Below are 23,663 nucleotides of genomic sequence, written 5' to 3' on the forward strand. Positions count from 1 at the left end.
AGAGAGGTTGTGGAGTCTCCTGCTCTGCAGACTTTCAAGACCCATCTGGATGCCTTCCTGTGTGCCCTGCCCTGGGCAACCCTGCCTTGGCAGGGGGGCTTGGACTGGATGATCTCCAGAGGTCTCTTCCAAGCTCTACCATTCTATGACTAAGGGTTTCCATATGAAATTGCCCACGGCAAGGGTTTCACTGCAAACCAAAAGCAATCACAGAAAGTTCAGAACACTGCCCAGGCACATGGGAGCCTTCCCAGCACTGCGAGAAACAGCTTTGGAGGTTTTTCTTCCAAGCTTCAGAGAGGGAATGGATTGAAACTTCAGGAGGGGACTGAAGATTAGGAAGAAATTCTTGACAGTGAGGCTAGGGAGACACTGGAACAGGTTGCCCAGGAAAGTTGTGGCTTCCTCCTCCCTGGAGGTGCTCAAGGCCAGGCTGGATGAGACTTTGAGCAACCTGGGCTGGTGGGAAGTGTCCCTGCCCACGGCAGGGGGGTTGGAACCAGATGATCTTTAAGGTCCCTTCCAACCATTCTGCGATCTCCTGGAGCACTGTGCAGGTGTCACTGCAGCAGATGCTGTCACCGTCAGAACCAAAAGGCTCTTGGGAGCGTGGCTTTGTCCCACGCCTGCTGTGGGCTGGCCCAGGGTGGGCTTTGGCCGTGCACTCACGGCCCAACCCCCCACCCCCCCCCCCCCGGCAAAGGGCAGAGCTGGGGGCTGAGGCATGCCCAAGAGAGGAGAGCTGAGGCTGTGCTGAGCAGCTCTGCCCGCCCTCCCCGTTTCAGAAGGCACAATTCCCAGTAAGGCCTCTGGAAGCAGGATTGGGCCCCGAGCCCACACATGCCCTGGGTTCCCAAGGCCTTACTCACGGCTCGCGGGCAGCCTGGCTCGCGCGGGAGGCAGCGGCACGGCAGGAACGCGCAGAGCCGCTCGGGCAGCACGGGCTGCGGGAGCCTGGGGTCCAGCCCCGCGCTGCTCCTCCAGCAGCCCAACACCTCTGTGCCCCTGCCTGCCGCACCACCCCTGTGCTTCCCCAGCACCAGCTCTCCGTGGGCACGGGTGAAGGCGGGCACCGTCAGCCCAGCTTCCCGTGCTGGCTCTCCAAGCAGACTTTGCACCCAGAGCCACCCGAGGCAGGGCACACGTTACTGAGAATGCCTTTGACATTTCACTTTTCTCTCTCTAAATACTACCTGCTCCAAGTTCAAGCCCAAGGCACATTTTGCCTTGCCAGATGATCTGCGACCGGCTCATGACTTACGGCATTGTTATCACCCCCGAGCTGAGCAAACAGGGCTGCTGAGCCCTATTAATCTTCTGAAACACCGAGTCTGAAACTGGAGAAACAAAACAGCTCACTACAAGATACATGAAATGTGGTCTGGGGAGATAAGAAGGAATTCAGTGCCTGCTCTGCTCGGTTTTTTTGCTCTTCCACTGCACGCAAGGCTGAGGAGCTTCTGGAGGAACCAACTCCAACTGCAACCCTACTGACAAGTGCCCAAGGGACAAAAAGCCCTTCCACAGCAGCAGGATTCCTCCAGGGCAGGCAGGAAGGGATGCTCCCAACAAGGAAATCTGGGCTGAAAGCTGGAGTTTGAACTGCCACCAGTCAAAGAAATCAAAGAATGGCTTAAGCTGGAAGAGACCTTAGAGATCATCTACTCCAACCCCCTGCCATGGGCAGGGACACCTCACACTACAGCAGGTTGCTGACAGCCACATCCAGCCTGGTCTTAAACACCTCCAAGGATGAGGCTTCCACCACCTCCCTGGGCAACCTGTGCCAGGCTCTCACCACCCTCATGGGGAACAACTTCTTCCTCACATCCAATCTCAATCTCCCCACTTCTAGTTTTGCTCCATGCCCCCCAGTCCTATCCCTCCCTGACACCCTCAAAAGTCCCTCCCCAGCTTTCTTGGAGCCCCCTTCAGATCCTGGAAGGCCACAAGGAGGTCTCCTCAGCCTTCTCTTCTCCAGCCCCAACTCCCTCAATCTGTCCTCATAGCAGAGGTGCTCCAGCCCTCTGATCATGTCCTGTCTCTGGACACCCTCCTGAAAAGTTCCTCTGCAGCATTCCTGGAGGATCTCTTCAGGTACTGGAAGGCAGCTCTAAGGTTCCCCTGGCATCTTCTCCAAGCTGAATAACCCCAGCTCCCTCAGCCTATCCTCATAGCAGAGGTGTTCCAGCCCTTGGATCATCTTTGTGGCCTCCTCTGGACTCGCTCCAACACTTCCCTGGCCTTCTTACACTGGGGACACCAGACCTGGATGCAGGAAGAACAAGACAACGAGTCCAGGAGAGTTGGGCTAGTGTTGGAGGGCTGGGAGCACAGTTTTCTAAAGCTCAGATGGCCAGACGTGTTTCAAACCTGCCTGGCCCTCATTTGTCTTGTGCTGAAACCCATTCTGGTTCAGCTGAACAGCTGGCATATTTATGCCCCAAAATGATGTTTTTTTCCCTGTGAAAACAAATATTTGGCCTATTTGCCAAAAGCCTCAGAGCAGCACAGGCAGTTGCAGGCTTTGACAGTGTTCTGTGATCTCTGGAGGTCCCTTCCACCCTCTAATGATTTGTGATTCCATGAAACAAAGGCTGGAGGGATGCTTCCCTCCAAGACTTGTCACCACCAGCAGCCAGCTGCTCCAGGAGGTGGTGGGGCTGCAGAAGGACACAGGGAGGTGGGAGCTGAGCTGGCACCAGGCTGTGTGACAGCAGGGACAGGTTAGTGCCCACTGCACCCTTGGCTTAAGGAAATGAGAGCCTGGCCACACAAAGCTCACAGCCAGCTGTGGTTTACCCTGCCCTGGCTCTCTCAGTTCTGCTGTGTACTCTGTAGGTTCAATTGGAAACAAACTCTGAGCTCACTTTGAGCATCCCAGTGACAGGAGGTGCTTTTACCTTATAAATCACTGCTGGTCTTCCTAATTCCTACCAAACTGCCACTATCCCACTGGAAATTGATGCTGCACTTAGGGAAAACTTGTGCTAGGCTCATCTAGGTCACATCTACTGCAAACTTCGACTTTCTGTTATAATGCATTACAAAAGAGTTCTCCTAGCTACCTCAAATGGAATCAAGGAGTTGTTTTGGTTGGAAGAGACCTCCAAGATCACTGAGTCCAACCTTCAACCCACCACCACCATGGCCATGTCCCCAGGTGCCCTGTCTACACTTTTCTTGAACACTTCCAGGGATGGTGACTCTTCTCCCAAGTAACTAACAACAGGACAAGAGGAAATGGCCCCAGGCTGCACCAGGGGAGGTTTAGGTTGGATATTAGGAATGATTTCTTTCTTGCAGGAGTGGTCAGGCATTGGAACAGGCTGCCCAGGGAGGTGGGGGATTCACCATCCCTGGAGGTGTTCAAGAAAAGAGTGGACATGGCACTTAAGGACATGGTCTAGTGGTCATGGAGGTGTTGGGCAGAAGGTTGAGCTCAATGATCTTGGAGGTTTCTTCTAGCCTTAATGATTAGCCCACACCTTGAGTCCTGTGTCCAGTTCTGGGCTCCTCAATTTAAGAAGGACATTGAAATACTTGAAGGTGTCCAGAGAAAGGCAACAAAGCTGGGGAGGGGTCTGGAGCACAGCCCTGTGAGGAGAGGCTGAGGGAGCTGGGGTTGCTTAGCCTGCAGAAGAGGAGGCTCAGGGGATACCTCCTTGCTCTCTACAACTACCTCAAGGGTGGTTGTAGCCAGGTGGGGGTTGATCTCTTCTCCCAGGCAATCAGCACCACAACAAGAGGACACAGTCTCAAGCTGTGCCAGGGGAGGTTTAGGCTGGAGGGGAGGAGAAAGTTCTTCCCAGAGAGATCGGCCATTAGGATGTGCTGCCCAGGGAGGTGGTGGAGTCCCTGTCCCTGGAGGTGCACAAGAAAGGCTTGGATGTGGCACTTAGAGCCAAGGTTTAGTTGTTAGGAGGTGATAGGTAATAGGTTGGACTGGATGATCTCTGAGGTCTTTTCCACCCTGGCTGATTCTGTGATGCTATGAAGCACCGACCTGAGTGGGGACGTGCTCATCACAACTGCGACACAGCCTTAATGGTCCCTTCTCTCCCCTTGCTAGCTGCTGCAAGCTCCCACTGACACTGATGGCCATCCATGGCCCACTCAGGGCAGCCCAGCCCCCAAACCTCACCGAGGCCAGCAGCAAAAACCACTCCCATCTTGATCCTCTCAGTAAATCACTGGGGGAAAGGGGGGGAGGGAGGGGGGCAGCAGGAAGGAAATGTTGTTTACTTTGCTGCGTTACTTGGGAAACTAAGTTTACACTATGTAATTGTTAATGAAATTAAAATGAAAACAATAATCAGAGGCAACTGCTGCAATCCCTTAGGAACACAAACAGTGGAGACCACCAGACATGCAGGCAAAGGAAAGCCCTGGAGCCTCTGCCCTGGGCTGGGCTGGGCAGAGCAGCTCTGTTTCCGTGGTTCTCTGCACAGAGTCCCTGGGGAAGTCACCAAACCCATTGGATTCACAGAGTGAATCACAGAGTGGGCATGGGCAGGGATGCCTCCTGCCAGAGCAGCTTGCTCAAGGCCCCATCCACCCTGGCTTTCATCACTTCCAGCCCTGAAGCCTCCACAGCTTCTCTGGGCAACCTCTTCCAGTGCCTCACCACAGAATCACCAAGATTGGAGGAGACCTCAAAGATCATCAAGTGCAACCCCTCACGGGGAAAAATTTCTTCCTAACATCTCATCTAAATTCAGCTGCTTCTAGTGTGAAGCCATCATCCCTCATCCTGTCACTTCATGCTTTGGTCAGAAGCCCCTCAGCCCCCTCCAAATCCTGGAAGGCTGCTTCCAATCCCACACCTTGCAGCTGTCAGGGGTACAGAGCACATGAACAGGAGCCTGGATCTGCTCACAGCTCAGCAGGTCTGCAAGCCCTCTGGCCAGCACCTGCACACTTCTCTGCAGGATCATCCTGAAACCTGTTGCAAACAAACATAGAATCATAGAATCATTAGGGTTGGAAGAGACCTCAAGGATCATCTAGTCCCAACCCCCCTGCCATGGGGGGGTTAACCAGGTGACTTCAGGCAACACCTGATAGCTGCCATTAGTGCCCTTCCCAGCTCTCCCTGGAAAACCATCACAAAACCACACAAAACACAACCACAGAAAAACTCCTTCTGGACAGGAGCAGCTGCAGGAACGTGTGGTGAAATATCCAGGTACAAGAAGTCCCTCTCAGCATGCACACAAATCCAACTACAACAGCAGAAAGGACCAGAAATTCATCTGCAGTTTTATCTTTGTGAGCTGGGCTTTGCTAACAGCAGCATCACCTCTTCACAGCCTGTTCAAGGCAAACACCTACTAAGCCTTTGACAGTAACGAGTAGCTCCTGCAAGGCAGCTCTTTAATCCAAGCCTGAGACTTCCTCGGTGTTAGGAGTGAGAGAAACGCTGTCTGCAGCTGGGATAGGCAGCTCCTAAGCAGCAATCATCCTCTGACTGGACAGCAAGAGGTGCTAAGGCTCAGCCTCCTCATTACAGGCATTCCTGTGTTGTTGCCACTTCTGCATGCAATCCGAAGCAGCAGAGTAAAACAAGTGCTCAAAGGGAACAAAAGCAGTGGAGAAAGTGCCTGTTTTAAACTCCACAGGGTCCAAGAACCTTTACTGTGGCCACAGAACCCATCCTGGGTAGTAATGGTGAAACCATGCAGCTTTCATGAGCAACCAAAGTGGAGCAACACCCCTGAGGGCTGCAGCTGTTTGGTGAGACAGAGAATTGTTAGGGTTGGAAGGGACCTCAAGGCTCAGCCAGTTCCAACCCCCTGCCATGGGCAGGGACACCTCACACTGCAGCAGGTTGCTCACAGCCACAGCCAGCCTGGCTGCAAACACCTCCAGGCATGAGGCTTCCACCACCTCCCTGGGCAACCTGTGCCAGGCTCTCACCACCCTCATGGGGAACAACTTCTTCCTCACATCCAATCTCAATCTCCCCATTTCTAGTTTTCCTCCATGCCCCCCAGTCCTATCCCGCCCTGACACACTCAAAAGTCCCTCCCCAGCTTTCTTGGAGCCCCCTGCAGATACTGGAAGGCCATGATTAGGTCTCCTGGGAGCCTTCTCTTCTCCAGACTGCACAACCCCAACTCCCTCAGTCTGTCTTCATAGCAGAGCAGCTCCAGCCCTCTGCTCATCCTCCTGGCCCTTCTCTGGACACTTTCCAGCACCTCCAGATCCTCCTGCATCATCACCTCCTGCACTTCACATGTATTCTCCAGGCCTCCAACATGCAAGGGCTCTGAATTTGGGAAGTCCAAAGGCAGGGATCCAAAGGAATGCAGCTGGGGCATGGGGCAAAGGCCACATGTCCTCTAAAAGCCACTCTGGGGACAGGCAGCAGGGACTCACATCACACATCCTTTCCAGGAGCATCTTCCCTGCTTATCAAAGTTTGGAAAGCAGCATTTTCAGTGCTCCTGACACTGGACAGGCTCCAGAAACCTCCATGCAAAGCAGGTGTTCAAGGAAAGCAACCACAGCAGCACCTGCTACTTTCGAAGGCTTGCCAGCCTGTGGCACTTGGCACACAGCTGGCTCCAAGAGTTGGTTTGTGCCCTCCTTGGCCTCACCATGGGAAGCAGAATACAGATTAAGGCAGGATTTATTACCTAGTCCCTACCAGAAAATGATAAGCAGCATTCAAGACTTAGTGAAGCAACAAAGTAGGAGAAATCAAGGGGTGAAGCAAGGGGGTAAAAAAGGCAAATTAACCTTTCTCCAAAGCTGCAAATGAACAACGGAGGCTTGAAGCAGCCTGGTTCATGCTTACTGATTTCTGATGATACTGTTGAGCTTCCCAAAGCAGAATGAACCAGTGCCAGGTAATGACAGGACTGGGGGGAATGGAGCAAAACTAGAAATGGGGAGATTCAGATTGGATGTGAGGAAGAAGTTGTTCCCCATGAGGGTGGTGAGAGCCTGGCACAGGCTGCCCAGGGAGGTGGTGGAAGCCTCATCCCTGGAGGTGTTTGCAGCCAGGCTGGATGTGGCTGTGAGCAACCTGCTGTGGTGTGAGATGTCCCTGCCCATGGCAGGGGGGTTGGGACTAGCTGATCCTTGAGATCCCTTCCAACCCTGACAATTCTATGATTCTATGATCTCCAGTCTGAAGAAAAAAAGAAATCAGCAACACTCCCTGAAATTGTGACCTGTCCCCAGGGCAGCAGCAGAAGCTGGGTGCCCCTCACTGAACCCAGCATGGAGCCTCCTGAAGAGGTACCCCAGGAACCTGCACAGAGCCCTCAACCCCCATTCCACTATCCTGAGCTTAGGAGGGTGCTTTGGGGACCTCCTGAAACGAATGGGGCTGACACCACTCGCACCACTGCACACCAGCCACGGCAAAGGAGGAACTTCTGGGCCCTGAGTGCCTGCAGCAGCAGCCCTGAGCGAAGCCCTGCCCTGGATGATGACTGCAATTGCTTCCGCAATTAGAGGGCAACATACCAGAGACATTTCAAATGAATACTCTCTGCTTCCACTAATTAAACTCTCTGGCTGATAATCCTGAAGACAGCTACTATGCACTGCCTTGTTAATCTACCAGCTTAACTCTACCATCTTCAGCCGTGGAGGGAAGAACAGGGTCAGACACCTGCTTGGGGGGAGTCCCAGCTGTCAGCAGCCATGGGACACATCCAAGCTGGTGATTTTCTGCGCTCCTTTCCAGCTTTCAGCCCCAAACCCTGCCCAGCCAGCACGTGGCACAGCTGTGCCTCCAGGGCAGCGAACAGCAAGGAGGATTTTGTGGGGAGGTGAACACAAATGACAAAGCTGTTCCCAGCATGGGGAGTGTTGGCAGGGTGCAGCGGATGGATGGAGATCACAGCCTCTGCTGCAGCCCAGGGGAGCTTCACCAGGCAGCAGCTCTGTTGGCACTGCTTTCCGACCCTGGTGAGCTGCAAGTTGGCCACGGAGTGCCCCAGTTTTGCCTCACAGCACCACAAAGCACCCCTGCACTCACACCCTTGCCTGCCATTCAAACACAGTCTAAGCCGGGGGTGGATGTGAGGAAATAGGACAATGAACGTGCCCTGTCACTTCCTCTCTCACGTAGCGAGGAGCACATCTTGCCTCAGCAGCCCCACTGAGTGACTGCACAGCCCTGTACTGCTAGGTGCCACACAAAGCAGGCAGCTCCACAACACAGGGCCATACATCCCCAACATCTTCTCGAGTCTGGAGTCTCACTGGTTAGAAAACTGAGCATGTTCAGTCACTGCCAGCACTCTCCCATTCTCTTTCTAACAACCCCAAAGCAGTGTTGCAGCTCAGAACTTTAAACCCAGGGAAGTTCAACTCCATTAGACAATGCTGCAGCCTTCACCTGATGTGACAAGAGCCAAGGAATGCAGAGTCACACACAATGGTTTTGATGGAAGTGGACCTTAAGGACCACCCAGTTCCAACCCTGACACAGGCTGCACAAGATCTGAGCTGCAAAAGCAGGTGCTGCAACCACAGAGCTGAGCTCAGCACAGACCCAGCACCATGCTGCACCCCAGCACAGCCCCTGCTGCACCCTGTGATAGCACAAGGGGCAATGGATATAAACTCCAGCACAGGAGGTTCCACCTCAACATGAGGAGGAACTTCTTCACTGGGAGGCTCACAGAGCACTGGAGCAGGCTGCCCAGAGAGACTGTGGAGTCTCCTTCTCTGGAGCCTTTCCAGCCTCATCTGGATGTGTTCCTGTGTGACCTGTGCAGGATTCTCTGCTCCTGCTCTGGCAGGGTGGTTGGACTGGATGATCTTTGGAGGACCCTTCCAACCCCTAACATCCTGTGAGCTTGTGACCACCCCATCCTGATTGACCTTCATGGTGCCCTGCTCCCCAGGAAACCCCCAAGGCAGCACTACCAGCTCAGCCCACACAGCTCTGCATGTGGAGGGACCCCAGCACCTCGTGTTCTGCACTGGTACATCCCAACCTGCCCACACAGCAGCTTCATTCCCCTCTTTCAGTCAGGCTGGGAATGCCAAAGCCTTTCCGTGCTCTCTCTGTAATCAACTTCAGATGGTCATAACACTGTTTTAAGGCAGCAGGTCTGGCAAGGGTCAGGACCAAACAGCAGCACAGCCCTGTTGGGAGAGATCCATCACCACTTCCAAATGCCCAGCCTCAGGCTCTCACCCTCAGCCTTCCCCCGCAGCGCTAAGTGCCATCGGTTAATTATTCATTATGCAAATCATTTCCCTGTTGTCACTTTGGAACCGTGTTGTTATTTCATCAGAACCTTGCTTCTGTGATGCAAAACAGGAGATAGCGCAGATGTTTCTTGAGGGCTGCTATTCACTGTTTGAATGCCTCTGTCCTGCCCATTACATCCCTGCTCCACCTGGCTCATAGAACCGTTTGGGTTGGAAAAGCCTTCTGAGACCATCAAGTCCGGCCATTAATGAGTCCTTCTGCTACTGCCATGTTCTGCAGCAGGCATTATTACACACCACAATCCCCCCCCACACCCCGAAAATTACCCGAAGAAACAACTTATACCTAAAAGAACTACTCATACATCGACTTAAACCGACTATTTCACACAGACGACAGCCCTGCCTTTTTCTCTTCCCTCATACTGGCGTGCCAACAGATTTGTTTGCACTAAGCAGATGGAAAACAAAGTTCTGAATTCCAGAACTTGCTCTGTAAAAAAAAAATAATTAAAAAATAAATTTAAAAAAAAAAAAAGCAAGCTCTTTCAATTGAAGAACTTTCTCTAAAAAACAAACCAAAATAAAAACCCGCTCTGTTTTCTCCCCCACCGTTCAGCCAGACGGTCCCGAAGGGCTGCTAAGTGCGCACCAGGCTGGGGCTCCGCTGCGCACCGCCATCGGCGTGTCCCCAGCCCGCCGGCAGCGCTGGGCGACTCGCGGAGGCGCAGCACGTTACAGCTCGGAAGGGACCTCGGGAGATCAAGTCACCGTCACCTCCCCAAACCTCACCCCAACCCCGGTGCTTCCGGAACCCCCCCGCCCCGCCCCGCCCCGCCGGGGGTCTCCCCCTCCACCGAGAGCCGGCGCCACGCCGCTGGCTCCGGCCCTGCCGCGCGCTGCCGCCGGCAGCTTCCTTTCGGCTCCCGCCTGCCGACCTTCCCCAGCAGGGCCGCGCCCCGGGCCCGCGCTCCCGCTCGCCCTCCCCGGGCGGAGAACCGGCCCCGGCGCCTGCCCCCGCCCCAGGGCCCCGCCGCGCCAAGCGGGGCCTCCCCCCCTTCCTCCCCCCCGCTCCACCGCCGCCCCGGGCAGGCCGCGGCGGCCGCGGCGGGGGAGGCCTGGGCCGGGGCGGGCCGGGGGCTTGGGGCACCCCCGGGCACCTGCCGCCGGCACTCACCTCGGGCATGCTGTCGGCGGCCCTGCCCGGGCACGGCGGTGTCGGCCGCGGAGGCCCGGCCCGCTCAAAGGCGCATGGTGACAGCGAGCGAGCGCCGCCGGCGCGGCGCGGCGGGCAGCAGCGGAGGGGAGGGCAGGGCGGGAGGCGGCAGCAGCGGCCCGGGGCTCCCCGAGCCGGCCCCGGCTTCCGCCGCCGCCCCCGCCCCGTCCGGAAGCTGCGGCCCCGCGGGGAGCCCCGGGGAGTCCCGGGCTACCGTGCAGAACCCGGACGGCGCTCACCTTAGCCAGGCGCAGAGCTCCGGGAGCTGGGAGTAAAGCGCAGCCGAGGCAGGGGCGCGGAGCTGGCGGCGTGGCGGACGGGCGGGCGGCCCTCCCCCGGGGACTCGCCCTCCTCAGCCCCGGCGCCTCATGAGTCACGGTGCCCGGGCCCCAGCACACGTGCCCGGCCCCGCCGCCGCCTCCGCTCCCGGAGGAAGGGAGGGAAAAGAGGGGGGGGGAAAAAAAAGAAAAGAAAAAAAAAAAAGCGCCGCAGGGGGAGGGAGGAAGGGAGGAGAATGGCTCCGACTCTGCCCGCCCCGCCGCGCCGGCTGCCCCCGCACACGCCGGCATGCTGCTGCCGGAGCACCCCCGCTGCCCTTTCTCCTGCCCCGCGCAGCAAGCTACCCCACACACACCCATGCTGCGGCCGGAGGCTCCCTGCCTCCTCTTCTCCTGCCCGGCGAAGCAGGCTGCCCCCGCACGCACCAGCATGCTGCGGCTGGAGCCCCCCTGCCTCTTCTCCTGCCCGGCGAAGCAGGCTGCCCCCGCACGCACCAGCATGCTGCGGCTGCAGCCCCCCCCGCTCCTCTTCTCCTGCCCCGCCACGCCGGCTGCCCCCGCACTTGCCGGCAGGCTGCAGCCGGAGCCCCCCAGCCGCTTTTTCTGCCCCGCGGAGAGGGCTGCCCACACACACACCGGCATGCTGCGGCCGGAGCCCCCCCCCCGCCGCCTCTTCTCCTGCCCCGCGGAGCAGGCTGCCGGGCCCGGCTCTCATCCCGCACCCCGCTTGCCCTTCTCTCGGCAAGCAGCACCGTGCCAAGCGCCGTGCCAGTTGTACCCGCAGGGGCCCGCTGGTGCCCGGGGATCCCCACGGGCTGGCACCCATCGCCGTGGCCAGGGCCTGCTCTGTGCCCTCCCCCAGCTCCCGGGAGACCCTGTCTCTTTGGGAGCAGCCTGCCCATCACCGAGGTGCTAATTCTGCTGTGCCAAGTGTCCCATGGGCAGCTCCACCACTCCAGCGATGCCAACAGGAGCAGTGCAGGAAATGGGGCCAGGATGGTATAAGTCATAGACCCATAGGGTGGGTTGGGTGGGAAGGGACCTTCAAAGGTAACCTAGTCCAGCCCTGGGTACATCTGCAAATAGAGCAGGTTGTTCAGAGCCCAGACCAACCTGACCTGGAATGGTTCCAGGCATGGGACATCTCCTATCTCACTGGGCAGCATGGACCAGGGTCTCACCACCCTGAGTGCCAAACTAAATAACAAATCTTAGCAAAAATGGGTTAAAAAGCCCAATATGTTCCATGCAGGGTGCTCACACCTAAGGCCGTGTGTGAAGGAGTCTCAACAACTTGACACTAATCTAAGCGACAGAAAAGAGGACAAACACCTCAAGACACAGAGGGATGTGGGAGGGTGCAGGGTCCAGTCCCACCAGGATGCAGGAAGCAGGATGGGAGCTCCAGGGACGGTGGTGAGGACAAAATGATGGAAAGATCTGGAAAAAGCCTGCCTGGAGGAAGCACATCAGTGACCTTCTGAGATTTAAGGACAGTATGAAGAGCAGAGAACCATCTTGTCCCTGTATTTATGGTGCTGAGGACAGGAAGATGGACTTAAACTGCGGGGAGAGAGATTCCAGCTGGACTTAGAGGGGAGGAAAGAGGAAGAAAAGGGACTGGCAAGGATACTAAATCAAAGTTAGACACTCGTTTGGAGAAGTGATTTAGGTACAATCCATCCTGCCTGGGGCAAGGGCACAGATTAAGCGACCTTTTGTGGTGTCCCTCTCCCAGCTCTTTCTTCTTCTGACCCCGCCGAGGTTCACTCTCTTTGATCTATTCTTCTTTCAGAGTGTGCAGCCAGTTCCTCCCGAGGCTCAGTGTCCCTGGTACATCCTTAACGCTTTCCCCTTTATCTTTTTTTTTGCCATTTGCCATGAAAGATTCCTGAGCCTTTGAAAAGGATGGGTTTCACTTCTCTGCCTTTTGACCACTTGAATGAAATCGATGGCAGGAATCTCTGTCTTTCCATATCAAGGCAGCAGTCGTCTCCTAGCTGAGCTGACACCCAAAGCCTACAGATGTTTGCACCGATCCTGGGAGCATTTTGTTTAGTAGTTCACAGGATGTCAGGGGCTGGAAAGGACCCAAAGAGATCATCCACTCCAACCCCCCCTGCCGGAGCAGGACCATACAGTCTTAGGCTGGATGTTAGGAAGAAGTTCTTCATAGAGTTATTTGCCATTGGAATGTGCTGCCTAGGGAGGTGGTGGAGTCACCACCAGGGGAGGTGTTTAGGAAGAGACTGGATGGGGTGCTTGGTGCCATGGTTTAGTTGATTAGATGGTGTTGGATGAGAGGTTGGACTGGATGATCTCAAAGGTCTCTTCCAACCTGGTTAATTCCATTCCATTCCATTCCATTCCATTCCATTCCATTCCATTCCATTCCATTCCATTCCATTCCATTGCATTCCAGCTCAGGTCACAGAGGAACACATCCAGACAGGCCTTGAAAGTCTCCAGAGAAGGAGACTCCACAACCACTCTGGGGAGCCTGTTCCAGTGCTTTGTGACCCTTACAGTAAAGAAGTTCTCCCATGTGTTGAGGTGGAACCTCCTGTGCTGCAGTTGGTTCCCTCCCCCACCCCCCCCAAAGTATTCTATGACATGAAGCAACTGATAAGGCTGAGTGCTTCTCACTGTGTGGACACCTATGTCTCCACAAAACAACCCAACAGACCACCCTCCATTCCTCTCCTTTCCTTTAAACTTTTCATTTCTATTTCTGATTTCTTCCACAGGGGACACCTCAGAGAAGTGTCACCCCTTGGGGACTGCTCCAGCAGTTTCTGGTCCTCCCTGGTCCTCTTTTCCAGACATAATCATAGCTCAGATGGCTAAAACAAGGAGATCATAGAATTATAGAATAGTTTGGGTTGGAAGAGGCCTTAAAGACCATTATGGGGGTGCTGGGGGAGGAGAAGTTCAACAGGAGCCAGCAGTGAGCACTTGCAGCCCAGAGAGCCAAGCAGAACCTGGGCTGCAGCAAGAGAAGCACAGCCAGCAGGGCCAGGGAGGGGATTCTGCCCCTCTGCTCCACTCTGCTGAGACCATAGCTGGAGCTCTGGGTCAAGTTCTAGAGCCTCTCTGCCAGGAAAGATCTGGAGGTGCTGGAAGGTGTCCAGAGCAGGGCCACGAGGAGGAGCAGAGGGCTGGAGCTGCTCTGCTGTGAGGACAGACTGAGGGAGTTGGGGTTGTGCAGCCTGGAGAAGAAAAGGCTCCCAGGAGACCTAATTGTGGCCTTCCAGTGTCTGAAGGGGGCTCCACGAAAGCTGGGGAGGGACTTTTGAGGGTGTGAGGGAGGGATAGGACTGGGGGGAAATCCCATTTTCAACAGGGTTTACCTTTAGCCTCTCTCTTGCCACAGACTGGGACACCCATGCCATGCATTTTAACCTGTGGGGCTGCTGTTCATCCCTAATCAATACAAAGAGCAAACCACAAGGGACAGCAACATCAGAGCACAAGCTAAAAAACAAAGGATTTCCCTCCAGGATCAGGAATGTAACTTGCTTGAGTTAAACATCTTCACTAACACAGACACCTTGTTCCAGCTTCTTTTTCTAGCAAATGCCTTGGGAGTTACAGGTCTGTGAGAACTTGGTCTTTCCATCTCCTCCCTCTGATGCTTCCCAGCAGGAGCAGGGAAGTCATTCTGCCCTGTGCTCAGCACTGGTTAGGCCACATCTTTAGTCCTGTGTCCAGTTCTGGGCTCGTCAATTTAAGATGGACATTGAGACACTTGAAGGTGTCCAGAGAAGAGCAACGAGGCTGGGGAGGGGTCTGGAGCACAGCCCTGTGAGGAGAGGCTGAGGGAGCTGGGGTTGTTTAGCCTGGAGAAGAGGAGGCTCAGGGGAGACCTTCTTGCTCTCTCCAACTACCTGAAGGGAGGTTGTAGCCAGGTGGGGGTTGGTCTCTTCTCCCAGGCAAGCAGCACCAGAACAAGAGGACACAGTCTCAAGCTGTGCCAGGGGAGGTTTAGGCTGGAGGTGAGGAGAAAGTTCTTCCCAGCAAGAGAGATTGGCCATTGGGATGTGCTGCCTAGGGAGGAGGTGGAGTCACCATCGCTGGAGGTGCTTAAAAAGAGCCTGGATGAGGCTCTTGGTGCCATGGTTTAGTTGATCAGGAGGTGTTAGGGATTAGGGAATAGGTTGGACTTGATGATCTCTGAGGTCTTTCCCAACATAGTTGGCTCTATGATTCTCTTTCCCCTAAGTCTTGTAATGTGTGTTTAGAATTCTGAGCATCACTTGAGACCCTGACCCACTGGTTCCAGAAAATTTGTTTTCACCTTGCAAATGAAAGCCATCAGCACTGAAGGAGCATCACCCCTGCCACTGCATCCTGCCTTTATCCATTGGCAGATACTGAGCCTCTGCTGACTTCTGAAATATCCACTGATAGCTCAGGGAAACATCTCCCACATCCCTCAGCCCCTAATGGAATAACCCAAACTGCTTTGCTGTTTGCTTTGGAATACATCAGGCTTGGAGACTAGAAGAAATTTGCCTTTAAATGTGATTTCCCCACCCTGATCCATACTCAGGGCTGAACTAGCAGAGCTGTGTCTTGTGAAATGAAGTGCTAAGGTGCTTTTCAGCTTTAATGAATAATTCCTTGCTTCACAGTAGGAGGCAATATGATTACCTGCTCAAGAGATCCAAACTCCAGCTCTTTCCTTCTCGAGGCTTTTGGTTCTATCATACAGCCTGGCATGAGTACAACTAACTTCTCTCTGGCTGCTCTGATCTGGAGTGTCCCCAGCAGATTCTCCTCCTGCTCTGCTCTGCCCTGCTGAGGCCACACCGGGAATACTGCATCCAGTACTGGGCTCCCAGTTCAAGAGGGACAGGGATCTGCTGGAGAGAGTCCAAGGGAGGGCTGCAAGGATGCTGAGGGGGCTGCAGCACTGCCTGGAGAAGAGAGGCTGAGAGCCCTGGGGCTGGTTAGTCTGGAGAGGAGAAGACTGAGAGAGGATCTAATCAATGTCTGTCAATATCTGAGGGCTGGAGGTCAGGAGGCAGGGGACAGGCTCTGCTCAGCGGCACCCTGGGATAGGACAAGGAGCAATGGATGGAAACTGCAGCACAGGAGGTTCCACCTCAACATGAGGAGAATCTTCTTCACTGGGAAGCTCACAGAGCACTGGAGCAGGCTGCCCAGTGAGGTTGTGGAGTCTCATTCTCTGGAGACTTTCCAGCCCTGTCTGGATGTGTTCCTGTGTGACCTGTGCTGGATTCTATGGCCCTGCTCTGGCAGGGGGCTTGGACTGGGTGATCTCTGGAGGTCCCTTCCAACCCCTAACATCCTGTGAGCCTGTGTGACCCTGCAACAGACAGCATCTGAAAGCAGGGGGAGAAAGGGGGTGCCTGGAATGTCCCTCCTCAGGAGCTGCCCAGGCCAAAGAGCCTCCAGGGGAGCACAAGAGTCCATTTGTGAGAGCGTCCTGAGATGTCCTGGTTCTTTGCTTCGGCTCTTTAACAGAAGCTGGAGGATGAAAGGACATGAAGAAACATTCCTTTTTCTCTCAGGGAAACAGGCCATGAATTTACACTTGTGTTTCAAAGAAGTGTAACCCAGCTCAGTACAAAATTGGTGGCAGTTGGCATCCTGCCACGTGTCTGCATCTGCCTGGGTCTGGTGGCTGCTCCTGTCGTTATAAAAAGCAGCAGCAGCAGCACAGATGCTCTGCTCAGATAACTGTAGCCCTGGTGGCACAGGCCTGAGAGATGAGTGTTGTCATGGCTCAGTTCTTGCTCTTCCTGTTCCTGTTCTACCCCAGGGAAATGCATGAGGCTGTTTCCTGCTTGCAGCAGTTGGCTGGGCACTGCCACAGCCCCAGTACCACTCCCGGGCTTCAGTACCAACTCCTCACCCCCAGATTCCTCCTCAACTTCAGTGTCTGCCACAAGTGACCTTTGCTGTACACAGAGCTGGCTTTAAAACAAACCCATAGCTGCTGTCTAAACTGAGCCTCCTTGTCCTACCCCAGCAGCAGTGTGGGGAGAGAATCACAGAGTTATTTAGGCTGGAAAAAACCTCTCAGCCCATGGAGTCCAACCACTAACCCAGCTCTGCCAGGTCACCGCTAAGCCATGGCCCTCAGCACCACATCCACAGGGCTTTCAAACCCCTCCAGGGGTGACGATCCAACCACTGCTCTTTGCAGACTGTTGCAAGGCTTGACAGTCCTTTCACTGAAGAATTTCCCCCTCATGTCCACCCCCTGAGATGCCCAAAGCTGGAATGGCAGCTCCCCACCCAGCCCCACCTCCACCCCCAGTTTCAGGGCCTCTCTCCACAGCCCTTATTTGGCTGTGCTGCTAGATTTGGTTCATTTAGTTTCATTTTCTCATCCAGTCCATTTCCTCCACCGCAGCTCGCAGCAACCCTGGGTTTGGTGCTTGCTCCTGCACTAGTCACAGCCCTGCCAGCCTAAGCCCAGCAAGTGGCTGCTGCCCTTTCTTCTGGTGGTGGTTCCCACTGGGAGCCCTACTCCAGCACATCCCTTCTTGGCAAGGAGCAGCTCCACTTCCCTTTATCATTGTGTTTACACCCTGGTATCATTTCTCAGTGAACCCTATCATGGCTGATCTGGGGCACAGGGGATCAAACCCTAAAGCACAAGCTCAGCAGTAACCACAGAGCCCAGGCAGGACATAGAATCACAGAATTGCCAGGGCTGGAAGAGACCTCAAGGATTAGCCAGTTCCACCACCCTGCCATGGGCAGGGACACCTCACACCACAGCAGGTTGCTCACAGCCACATCCAGCCTGGCCTTTAAAATCTCCAAGGAGGAGGCTTCCACCACCTCCCTGGGCAACCTGTGCCAGGCTCTCACCACCCTCATGGGGAACAACTTCTTCCTCACAGCCAATCTCAATCTCCCCACTTCTAGTTTTGTTCCATCCCCCCAGTCCTATCCCTCCCTGACACCCTCAAAAGTCCCTCCCCAGCTTTCTTGGAGCCCCCTTCAGACACTGGAAGGCCACAATGACGTCTCCTCAGAGCCTTCTCCTCTCCAGACTGAACAGCCCCAACTCTTCTGAGTCTGTCCTCACAGCAGAGCAGCTCCAGCCCTCTGCTCCTCCTCGTGGCCCTGCTCTGGACACCTTCCAGCACCTCCAGATCCTTCCTGGCACAGAGGCTCCAGAACTGGACACAGAGCTCCAGCTGTGGTCTGAGCAGAGTGGAGCAGAGAGGCAGAATCCCCTCCCTGGCCCTGCTGGCTGTGCTTCTCTTGCTGCAGCCCAGGATATTATTGGGTAGCCCCCTTCAGATACTGGAAGGCCACAAGAAGGTCTCCTGGGAGCCTATTCTTCTCCAGACTGAACAGCCCCAACTCTCTCAGCCTGTCCTGGTAAAGAGGAAATTGTAAAGACACCTCAGATCCAGGGGGCTGCAGATGATCATCTGGTAATGATGATAATTACCATCTGGGATACCAAAGGAGGCAACAGGCTTCCAGCAGAGCAGGATAAAGCAGCATTATTGTCCCCAGCTTTGTGTGTCTTTCCAAGAGGAAGCCAGAAATTAGGAGAGAAGGGAAAAGAGAAACATGTTGTATGCAGAAAAAGAGGCTTGAGAGGCCCTTGATGGTTCAGAGTGACTCCATGCTCTTACAACAAGTGAAAAAGAGGAACCCTGGGCTGAGCTAACACAGCCCTGGTGCAAGTGAAGCAAGACTCTGACCTCCAACAGTTGTGTAATGGTTGCCTGCCCTTCACTACCAAAAAGCAGCAAGGAAGGGCTGCAGGGCCAGCAGTGACCCAGCCCAGGCTGGCAGGGGCTTTTCAAGCACAGCACTGGGATACTGACCTGCCCTGGCTGCCCTACACGAGGATGGCACCCCCTTGGCATCCCCCTTCACAACTGTGCCCTGAGCAGAAGAAAAGTGCTTCCCACTTCAGTTCCTGGTTCAGAGGCATCCCAAGGGAGAGGTCTGTGTGACAGGTCATGCTGTAGCACGTGGCAGTAGGGACACAAGCTCAAAACAGATTTAGTTGCTCTCCCTTATCACTACCAAAGTAGGAAATACTCTGCAAGATGATTTCATTCTGCAGAAGTGAGAGACCTGCTCTGTGGACACCTCAGAGATGTGTTTCTTTGCCTACAAGAAAGCTGGGGAGGGACTTTTCTGGGTGTCAGGGAGGGATAGGACTGGGAGGAATGGAAAAAAACCAACTAGGAATGGGTAGATTGAGATTGGATGTGAGGAAGAAGTTGTTCCCCATGAGGGTGGTGAGAGCCTGGCACAGGTTGCCCAGGGAGGTGGTGGAAGCCTCATGCCTGGAGGTTTTTAAGGCCAGGCTGGATGTGGCTGTGAGCAACCTGCTGTGGTGTGAGGCGTCCCTGCCCATGGCAGGGGGGTTGGGACTGGCTGATCCTTGAGGTTCCTTCCAGCCCTGACAATTCTGTGATCCTTAAGACGTTTGCTATGGGCAGAAGGAGGCCACACTCGATGCACAACCCAGGGCTGCTTTGAGCACCAACTCAGCAGCCATTTGCAGTCTTGCCTCCAGAAAAGCAACCCCTGGGCAGCCTGCTGCCTGCTCACAGCCTCAGGGCCCTGGAGTGCCCTATAGAAGGGCAGGGTAGGTGGCTGGGGGTGTGCCAAGTGATGTCCACACAGCCTCCAGCAAGGACCACAGACCAAAGAATAGGATAGAATAGAACAGACTAAACCAGGTTGGAAAGGACCTTTGAGATCATCCAGTCCAGCCTACCACCCAGCACCATCTGATCAACTCAACCATGGCACCAAGGGCCTCATCCAGGCTCTTCCTAAACACCTCCAGGGATGGTGACTCCACCACCTCCCTGGGCAGCACATTCCAAAGCCTCCATCTCAGCTTGCACCAGCACTTTATTGTCCAAACCCCACCTCTTGCTTGCATGAGAGTGTAAATTCAATTCATTCATGAAGAAGAACAACAGAAGTAAGTTAAGAATCTAATTTACTTCAGAACTAGCTGAAAATGTTGCTGCACTCCAGCCAGCTGAGTTGCTGGTGTTGGGTGGGAGCAGCCTGGTTCCCTCAAGCCCTTCCTAGAGCCCCCAAAAGCTGTGCTTGCAGTTGCCCATGGAGCTGTGCAACCAAAAGCAGAGCTTCTCTCTTTGGTGCCCACAGATACACAGCACTGAAAGGAGAACTCCACGAGGAGGGCCACAGTGAAGAGCAGCTTGGTGCTGCTGGCCAGGGGCAGGCTGCTCAGCACCATGTAGTTGCTGTCTACAACTACCTGAAGTGAGCTTGTGGCCAGGAGAAGAGACCAACCCCCTCCTAGGCAACCAGCACCAGAACAAGAGGACACAGTCTCAAGCTGTGCCAGGGGAAGTTTAGGCTGGAGGTGAGGACAAAGTTCTTCACAGAGAGAGTTGTTGGCCACTGGAATGTGCTGCCCAGGGTGGTGGTGGAGTCCCCATCCCTGAAGGTGTTCAAGAGGGCATTGGATGTGGCACTTGGTGCCATGGTTTAGTAGTCATGAGGCGTTGGGTGACAGGTTGGACTTGATGATCTCTGAGGTCTTTTCCAACCTTATTGATTCCGTGATTGTCTGTGGGGTGCAGGGTGCTGCTGTAGGGTTCAGGGTGCTGCTGTAGGGTGCAGGGTGCTGCTGTAGCCCTGCCTGCTCAGCCAGCAAAACACCACAATGCAAAGCCACCTAGCTTTAAACAGAGAACCTTAGAACTGATTGGGTTGGAGAAGACCTCCAAGGTAATCAGCTCCAGCCTTCAGCCCATCACCACCACCACAACCATCAACCCATGTCCCCGAATGCCATGGCCACAGGTTTCTTGAAGACCTCCAGGGGTGGGGACTCCACCAGCTCCCTGGGGCTCCACCAGCCCAAACAGCTGCGGTAGAACAGCCACCAAATGTCACCTCGTGCTCTAATTTCCTTTTCCTCTCTCCCCTGTCCTTTACCAAAGGCAGACAGAGGGAAGCACTCTGCCCCTGGAGAAGCTGCTCCCTTCCTTGTGCTCTCCCTCAGCACCCACGAGGCTCAAGCTGCCCGGAGGAGCCTGGCACTGAGTTGCAACCCTGCTGAAAAAGAGTTCCATGGGGTTTATCTGGTCCAGGGTGACTCCAGCAGTAACCAAGCTCCCACTCCTGCCTCTCCCTGCTGCAGGGCAGATAGCCCCTGCTTGTTTGGGCTGTGCTATCTGGGTGTGCATGCTGGTGAAGATAAGGGGCAGGCTCGGAGCTGCCCTCCCACTGCAGCAGCCTTTCAAAGCCTCTCACACCGAGCAAGTCCAGGGAGGTTGTGGAGTCTCCTCTGGAGACTTTCAGGACCCATCTAGTTGTGTTGCTGTGTGACCTGCCCTGGCTGATGCTGCTTTGGCAAGAGGGCTGGGGCTTGAGGATCTCCAGAGGTCCCTTCCAGCCCCCTCCCATTCTGTGTTTTTAGTAAAAGAAATGGGGGCATAAAGTGAGCAGCAGGTGGAGGGAGGTTCTCCTTCCCCTCTACTCTGCCCTGGTGAGACCACATGTGGAGGACTGGACCCAGTTCTGGCCTTCCCAGCTCAAGAGATACAGGAGAGAGTCCAAGGGAGGCTGCAAAACTGCTGAGAGGCCTGGAGCAGCTCTGTGAGCAGCAAAGGCTGAGAGCCCTGGGGCTGAGAGCCTGCAGAAGAGCAGCCCCAGAGGGGAGCTGAGCAATGCTCAGCAAGAGCTAAAGGATGGGGGGCAAGAGGCTGGGGCCAGGCTCTTGCCAGTGGTGCCCAGGGACGGGTCAAGGGACACAAACTGGAACCCAGGAGGTTCCATCTGACCAGGGGGAGAAACTTGATTGCTGTGATGCTGCTGGAGGCCTGGAGCAGGCTGCCCAGAGAGGTTTTGGAGTCTACTGGTGTGGAGAGCTTCCAACCTCCCCTGGGCACTGTGCTGCTGGGCAAGCTGCTGTGGGTGCCCTGCTGGAGCAGGGGATTGGGCTGGGGGAGCTCCAGAGGTCCCTTCCAACTTCCACCCTGCTGGGATTCTGGGAGTCTCCCAGCCTTCAAACACACAAAGGAGCAAACCCCAGCCTCATTTCACAGTGGATACTGCCAATCCATCCTGCACCACTGTGGAGCTCTGAGTTCTCCTCTGCTTTTCAGTTGAAGCCCAGCCAGCAGCTCCAGGGTCCACTCTTACTTCTGTGGGGAGCAGCATGGAGGCTCAAGTCTGGGTGGACCCTGCCTGTGATCTGTCACCATCTTTAACCACAGACAGCTGGTGGGACACCCCCTGGCAGCAGCACATTTGGCAGCAGGAAGCCAAGGGCTGCTTCCCAGGGATTCACTCAATGTTCTCCTGGGCTCTACCAGCAGCTCTTGACCAGCTGGAGTAGGGACAAGAGTGACCCTCCAGGGATGGGCACCCCCCTGCCTCACTCAGGGAGGGGCTGGAGGGGAGCTGCACGTGGAGGGAAGCTGCACGTGGAGGGAAGCCACACTCAGCCCCCATTCAAACACCAAACTGCAGCAGAGCGATGGCAGCGAGGACCCAGCACCGTGCCCTGCTCCACCCCTCCAGGAGAGAAGCAGCTGCTGAGCCAGCTCAGGGGGTGCTTGCAAGCACGGAAAATCCTCCCTCAACTTCCCCAGCACCACAAGAGATTGACAAAATGAGGGTAAAACCAAGAGAAAAGTGAAAGCTGCACCCCTGGCAATGTGGTGACCAACTCCTGTGCTTGGCTTGTCCCACATGCTCCCAGCAGCAGGTCAGGGCTTGCTCAGGGCTCCGTGGAGCTCCCAACAGAGCCCCAAAGAGCTCCAACATTCCCAGGGTCACACAGAGCCCCCCAACATCCCTGAACCCCAAGGAGCTCCAACATCCCAGAGCCCCACAGAGCTCCCAACATCTAAAAGCCCCCAAGGAACTCCAACATTCCCAGAGCCTCAAGGAGCTCCAACATCCAAAAGCCCCCAAGGAGCTCCAACATCCCTGGGCGCCACAGAGCTCCACATTCCCAGAGCCCCCAAGGAGCTCCACCATTCCCAGAGCCCCACCATGCCCCTGGCAAACCTCACAAAGGTTCTGCTCCAAACCCCAGCTGCTGCTGGAAACACTCTGGAGAGCTGCAGAACCTGGCTAAAGTTGGCAGAACAAACTCTTTGTGCTCCGTGCCTGTTGTGTTGAATCAATTAACTACAGCTTCTCTAATTGATCTCAGGATCAGCCAGCCCAATCAAACAGACCCCAGGGAACTGCTTGGGTTCCTGAAGAACTTACCGTAAGCCACCCAACAACTTCACACCACCCTGGAGGGCCAAAACGGGGTGAAAGAGCCGAGCCAAAGCCCGATTCTTACCTGGTGTCGCCGGGCACGGGGGGTGCCAGGGCTTGCTGCAGCACCCTGGGCAGCCCAAGCCACCTCCTGCCCCTCAGGCACGCCTGGGCAAATTACAGCCTGGCTTTGGGCTGTGCTGCAAGTGCAGGAGGTGGGGGTGGGGGGAAGAGGCAGGGACAAGCCAGCAGAGCTTCCCCCAGCCTAGAGGTCTAAGGACGTGAAGCAAGGCAGGGGTGGGAGCCTAAGGGCTGTTGCCATGGCGCTGGGCTGCGGTTGGCAGCTGCATCTTTTTTTGTTGTTTCAAAAGAGGCAAAAAAAACCCCAAACCCAAACCACCCCAATTTTATTTCATCTTTTTTTTTAATCACTTTCAGCAAATCAAAAAGCAGAGAGGCGCAAGGGGGGGAAGTGCTGTGCTCCGCGCCGCAGCCGCGGCTCGGGCTGCAGCCGCCAAGCGCAGGCAGCCCCCGGGGCACCCACGGTTTGCGCTGCAGCCCCCGGGGCACCCACCGTTTGCGCTGCAGCCCCCGGGGCACCCACGGTTTGCGCTGCAGCCCCCGGGGCACCCACCGTTTGCGCTGCAGCCCCCGGGGCAGATGGCCCTGCGGCATGCAGCCCCTTTAATCTGCCCGCGGGCACGCACATCTGCCAGTGCCACAAGCCCGGGTGGCCCGACAAGCCCTCTGGAAGCAGGGGGGTGTTT

The 23,663-nt window shown here is 55.5% G+C and overlaps 1 protein-coding gene across 13 annotated transcripts in view; it reads right to left on the reverse strand.

The window, feature by feature from the left end:
• Positions 1 to 23,087, reverse strand: part of MBNL1 (muscleblind like splicing regulator 1) — a 99,073-nt gene extending 75,986 nt beyond the window's left edge. For 4 of the 13 annotated variants that reach the window (XM_068144896.1, XM_068144895.1, XM_068144894.1 and 1 more), the window contains exon 1: positions 10,639 to 10,724. Coding sequence is in view for 1 of the 13 variants with exons in the window: in XM_068144898.1 (XP_068000999.1) it covers positions 10,361 to 10,369 (9 nt within the window). In the remaining 12 variants the exon portion in view is untranslated. Of the gene's footprint in view, positions 1 to 10,360; positions 10,486 to 10,638; positions 10,821 to 22,981 lie in introns of those variants that run through there. The other 9 variants (XM_068144898.1, XM_068144892.1, XM_068144900.1 and 6 more) reach the window with 8 other exon arrangements.
• Between the last annotated feature and the right edge of the window lie 576 nt (positions 23,088 to 23,663).

The sequence above is a fragment of the Melanerpes formicivorus genome, unplaced genomic scaffold, assembly GCF_026170545.1.
Source record: "Melanerpes formicivorus ecotype bairdi unplaced genomic scaffold, bMelFor1.0.p_v2 SCAF_12, whole genome shotgun sequence".
Taxonomy (NCBI): Eukaryota; Metazoa; Chordata; class Aves; order Piciformes; family Picidae; genus Melanerpes; species Melanerpes formicivorus.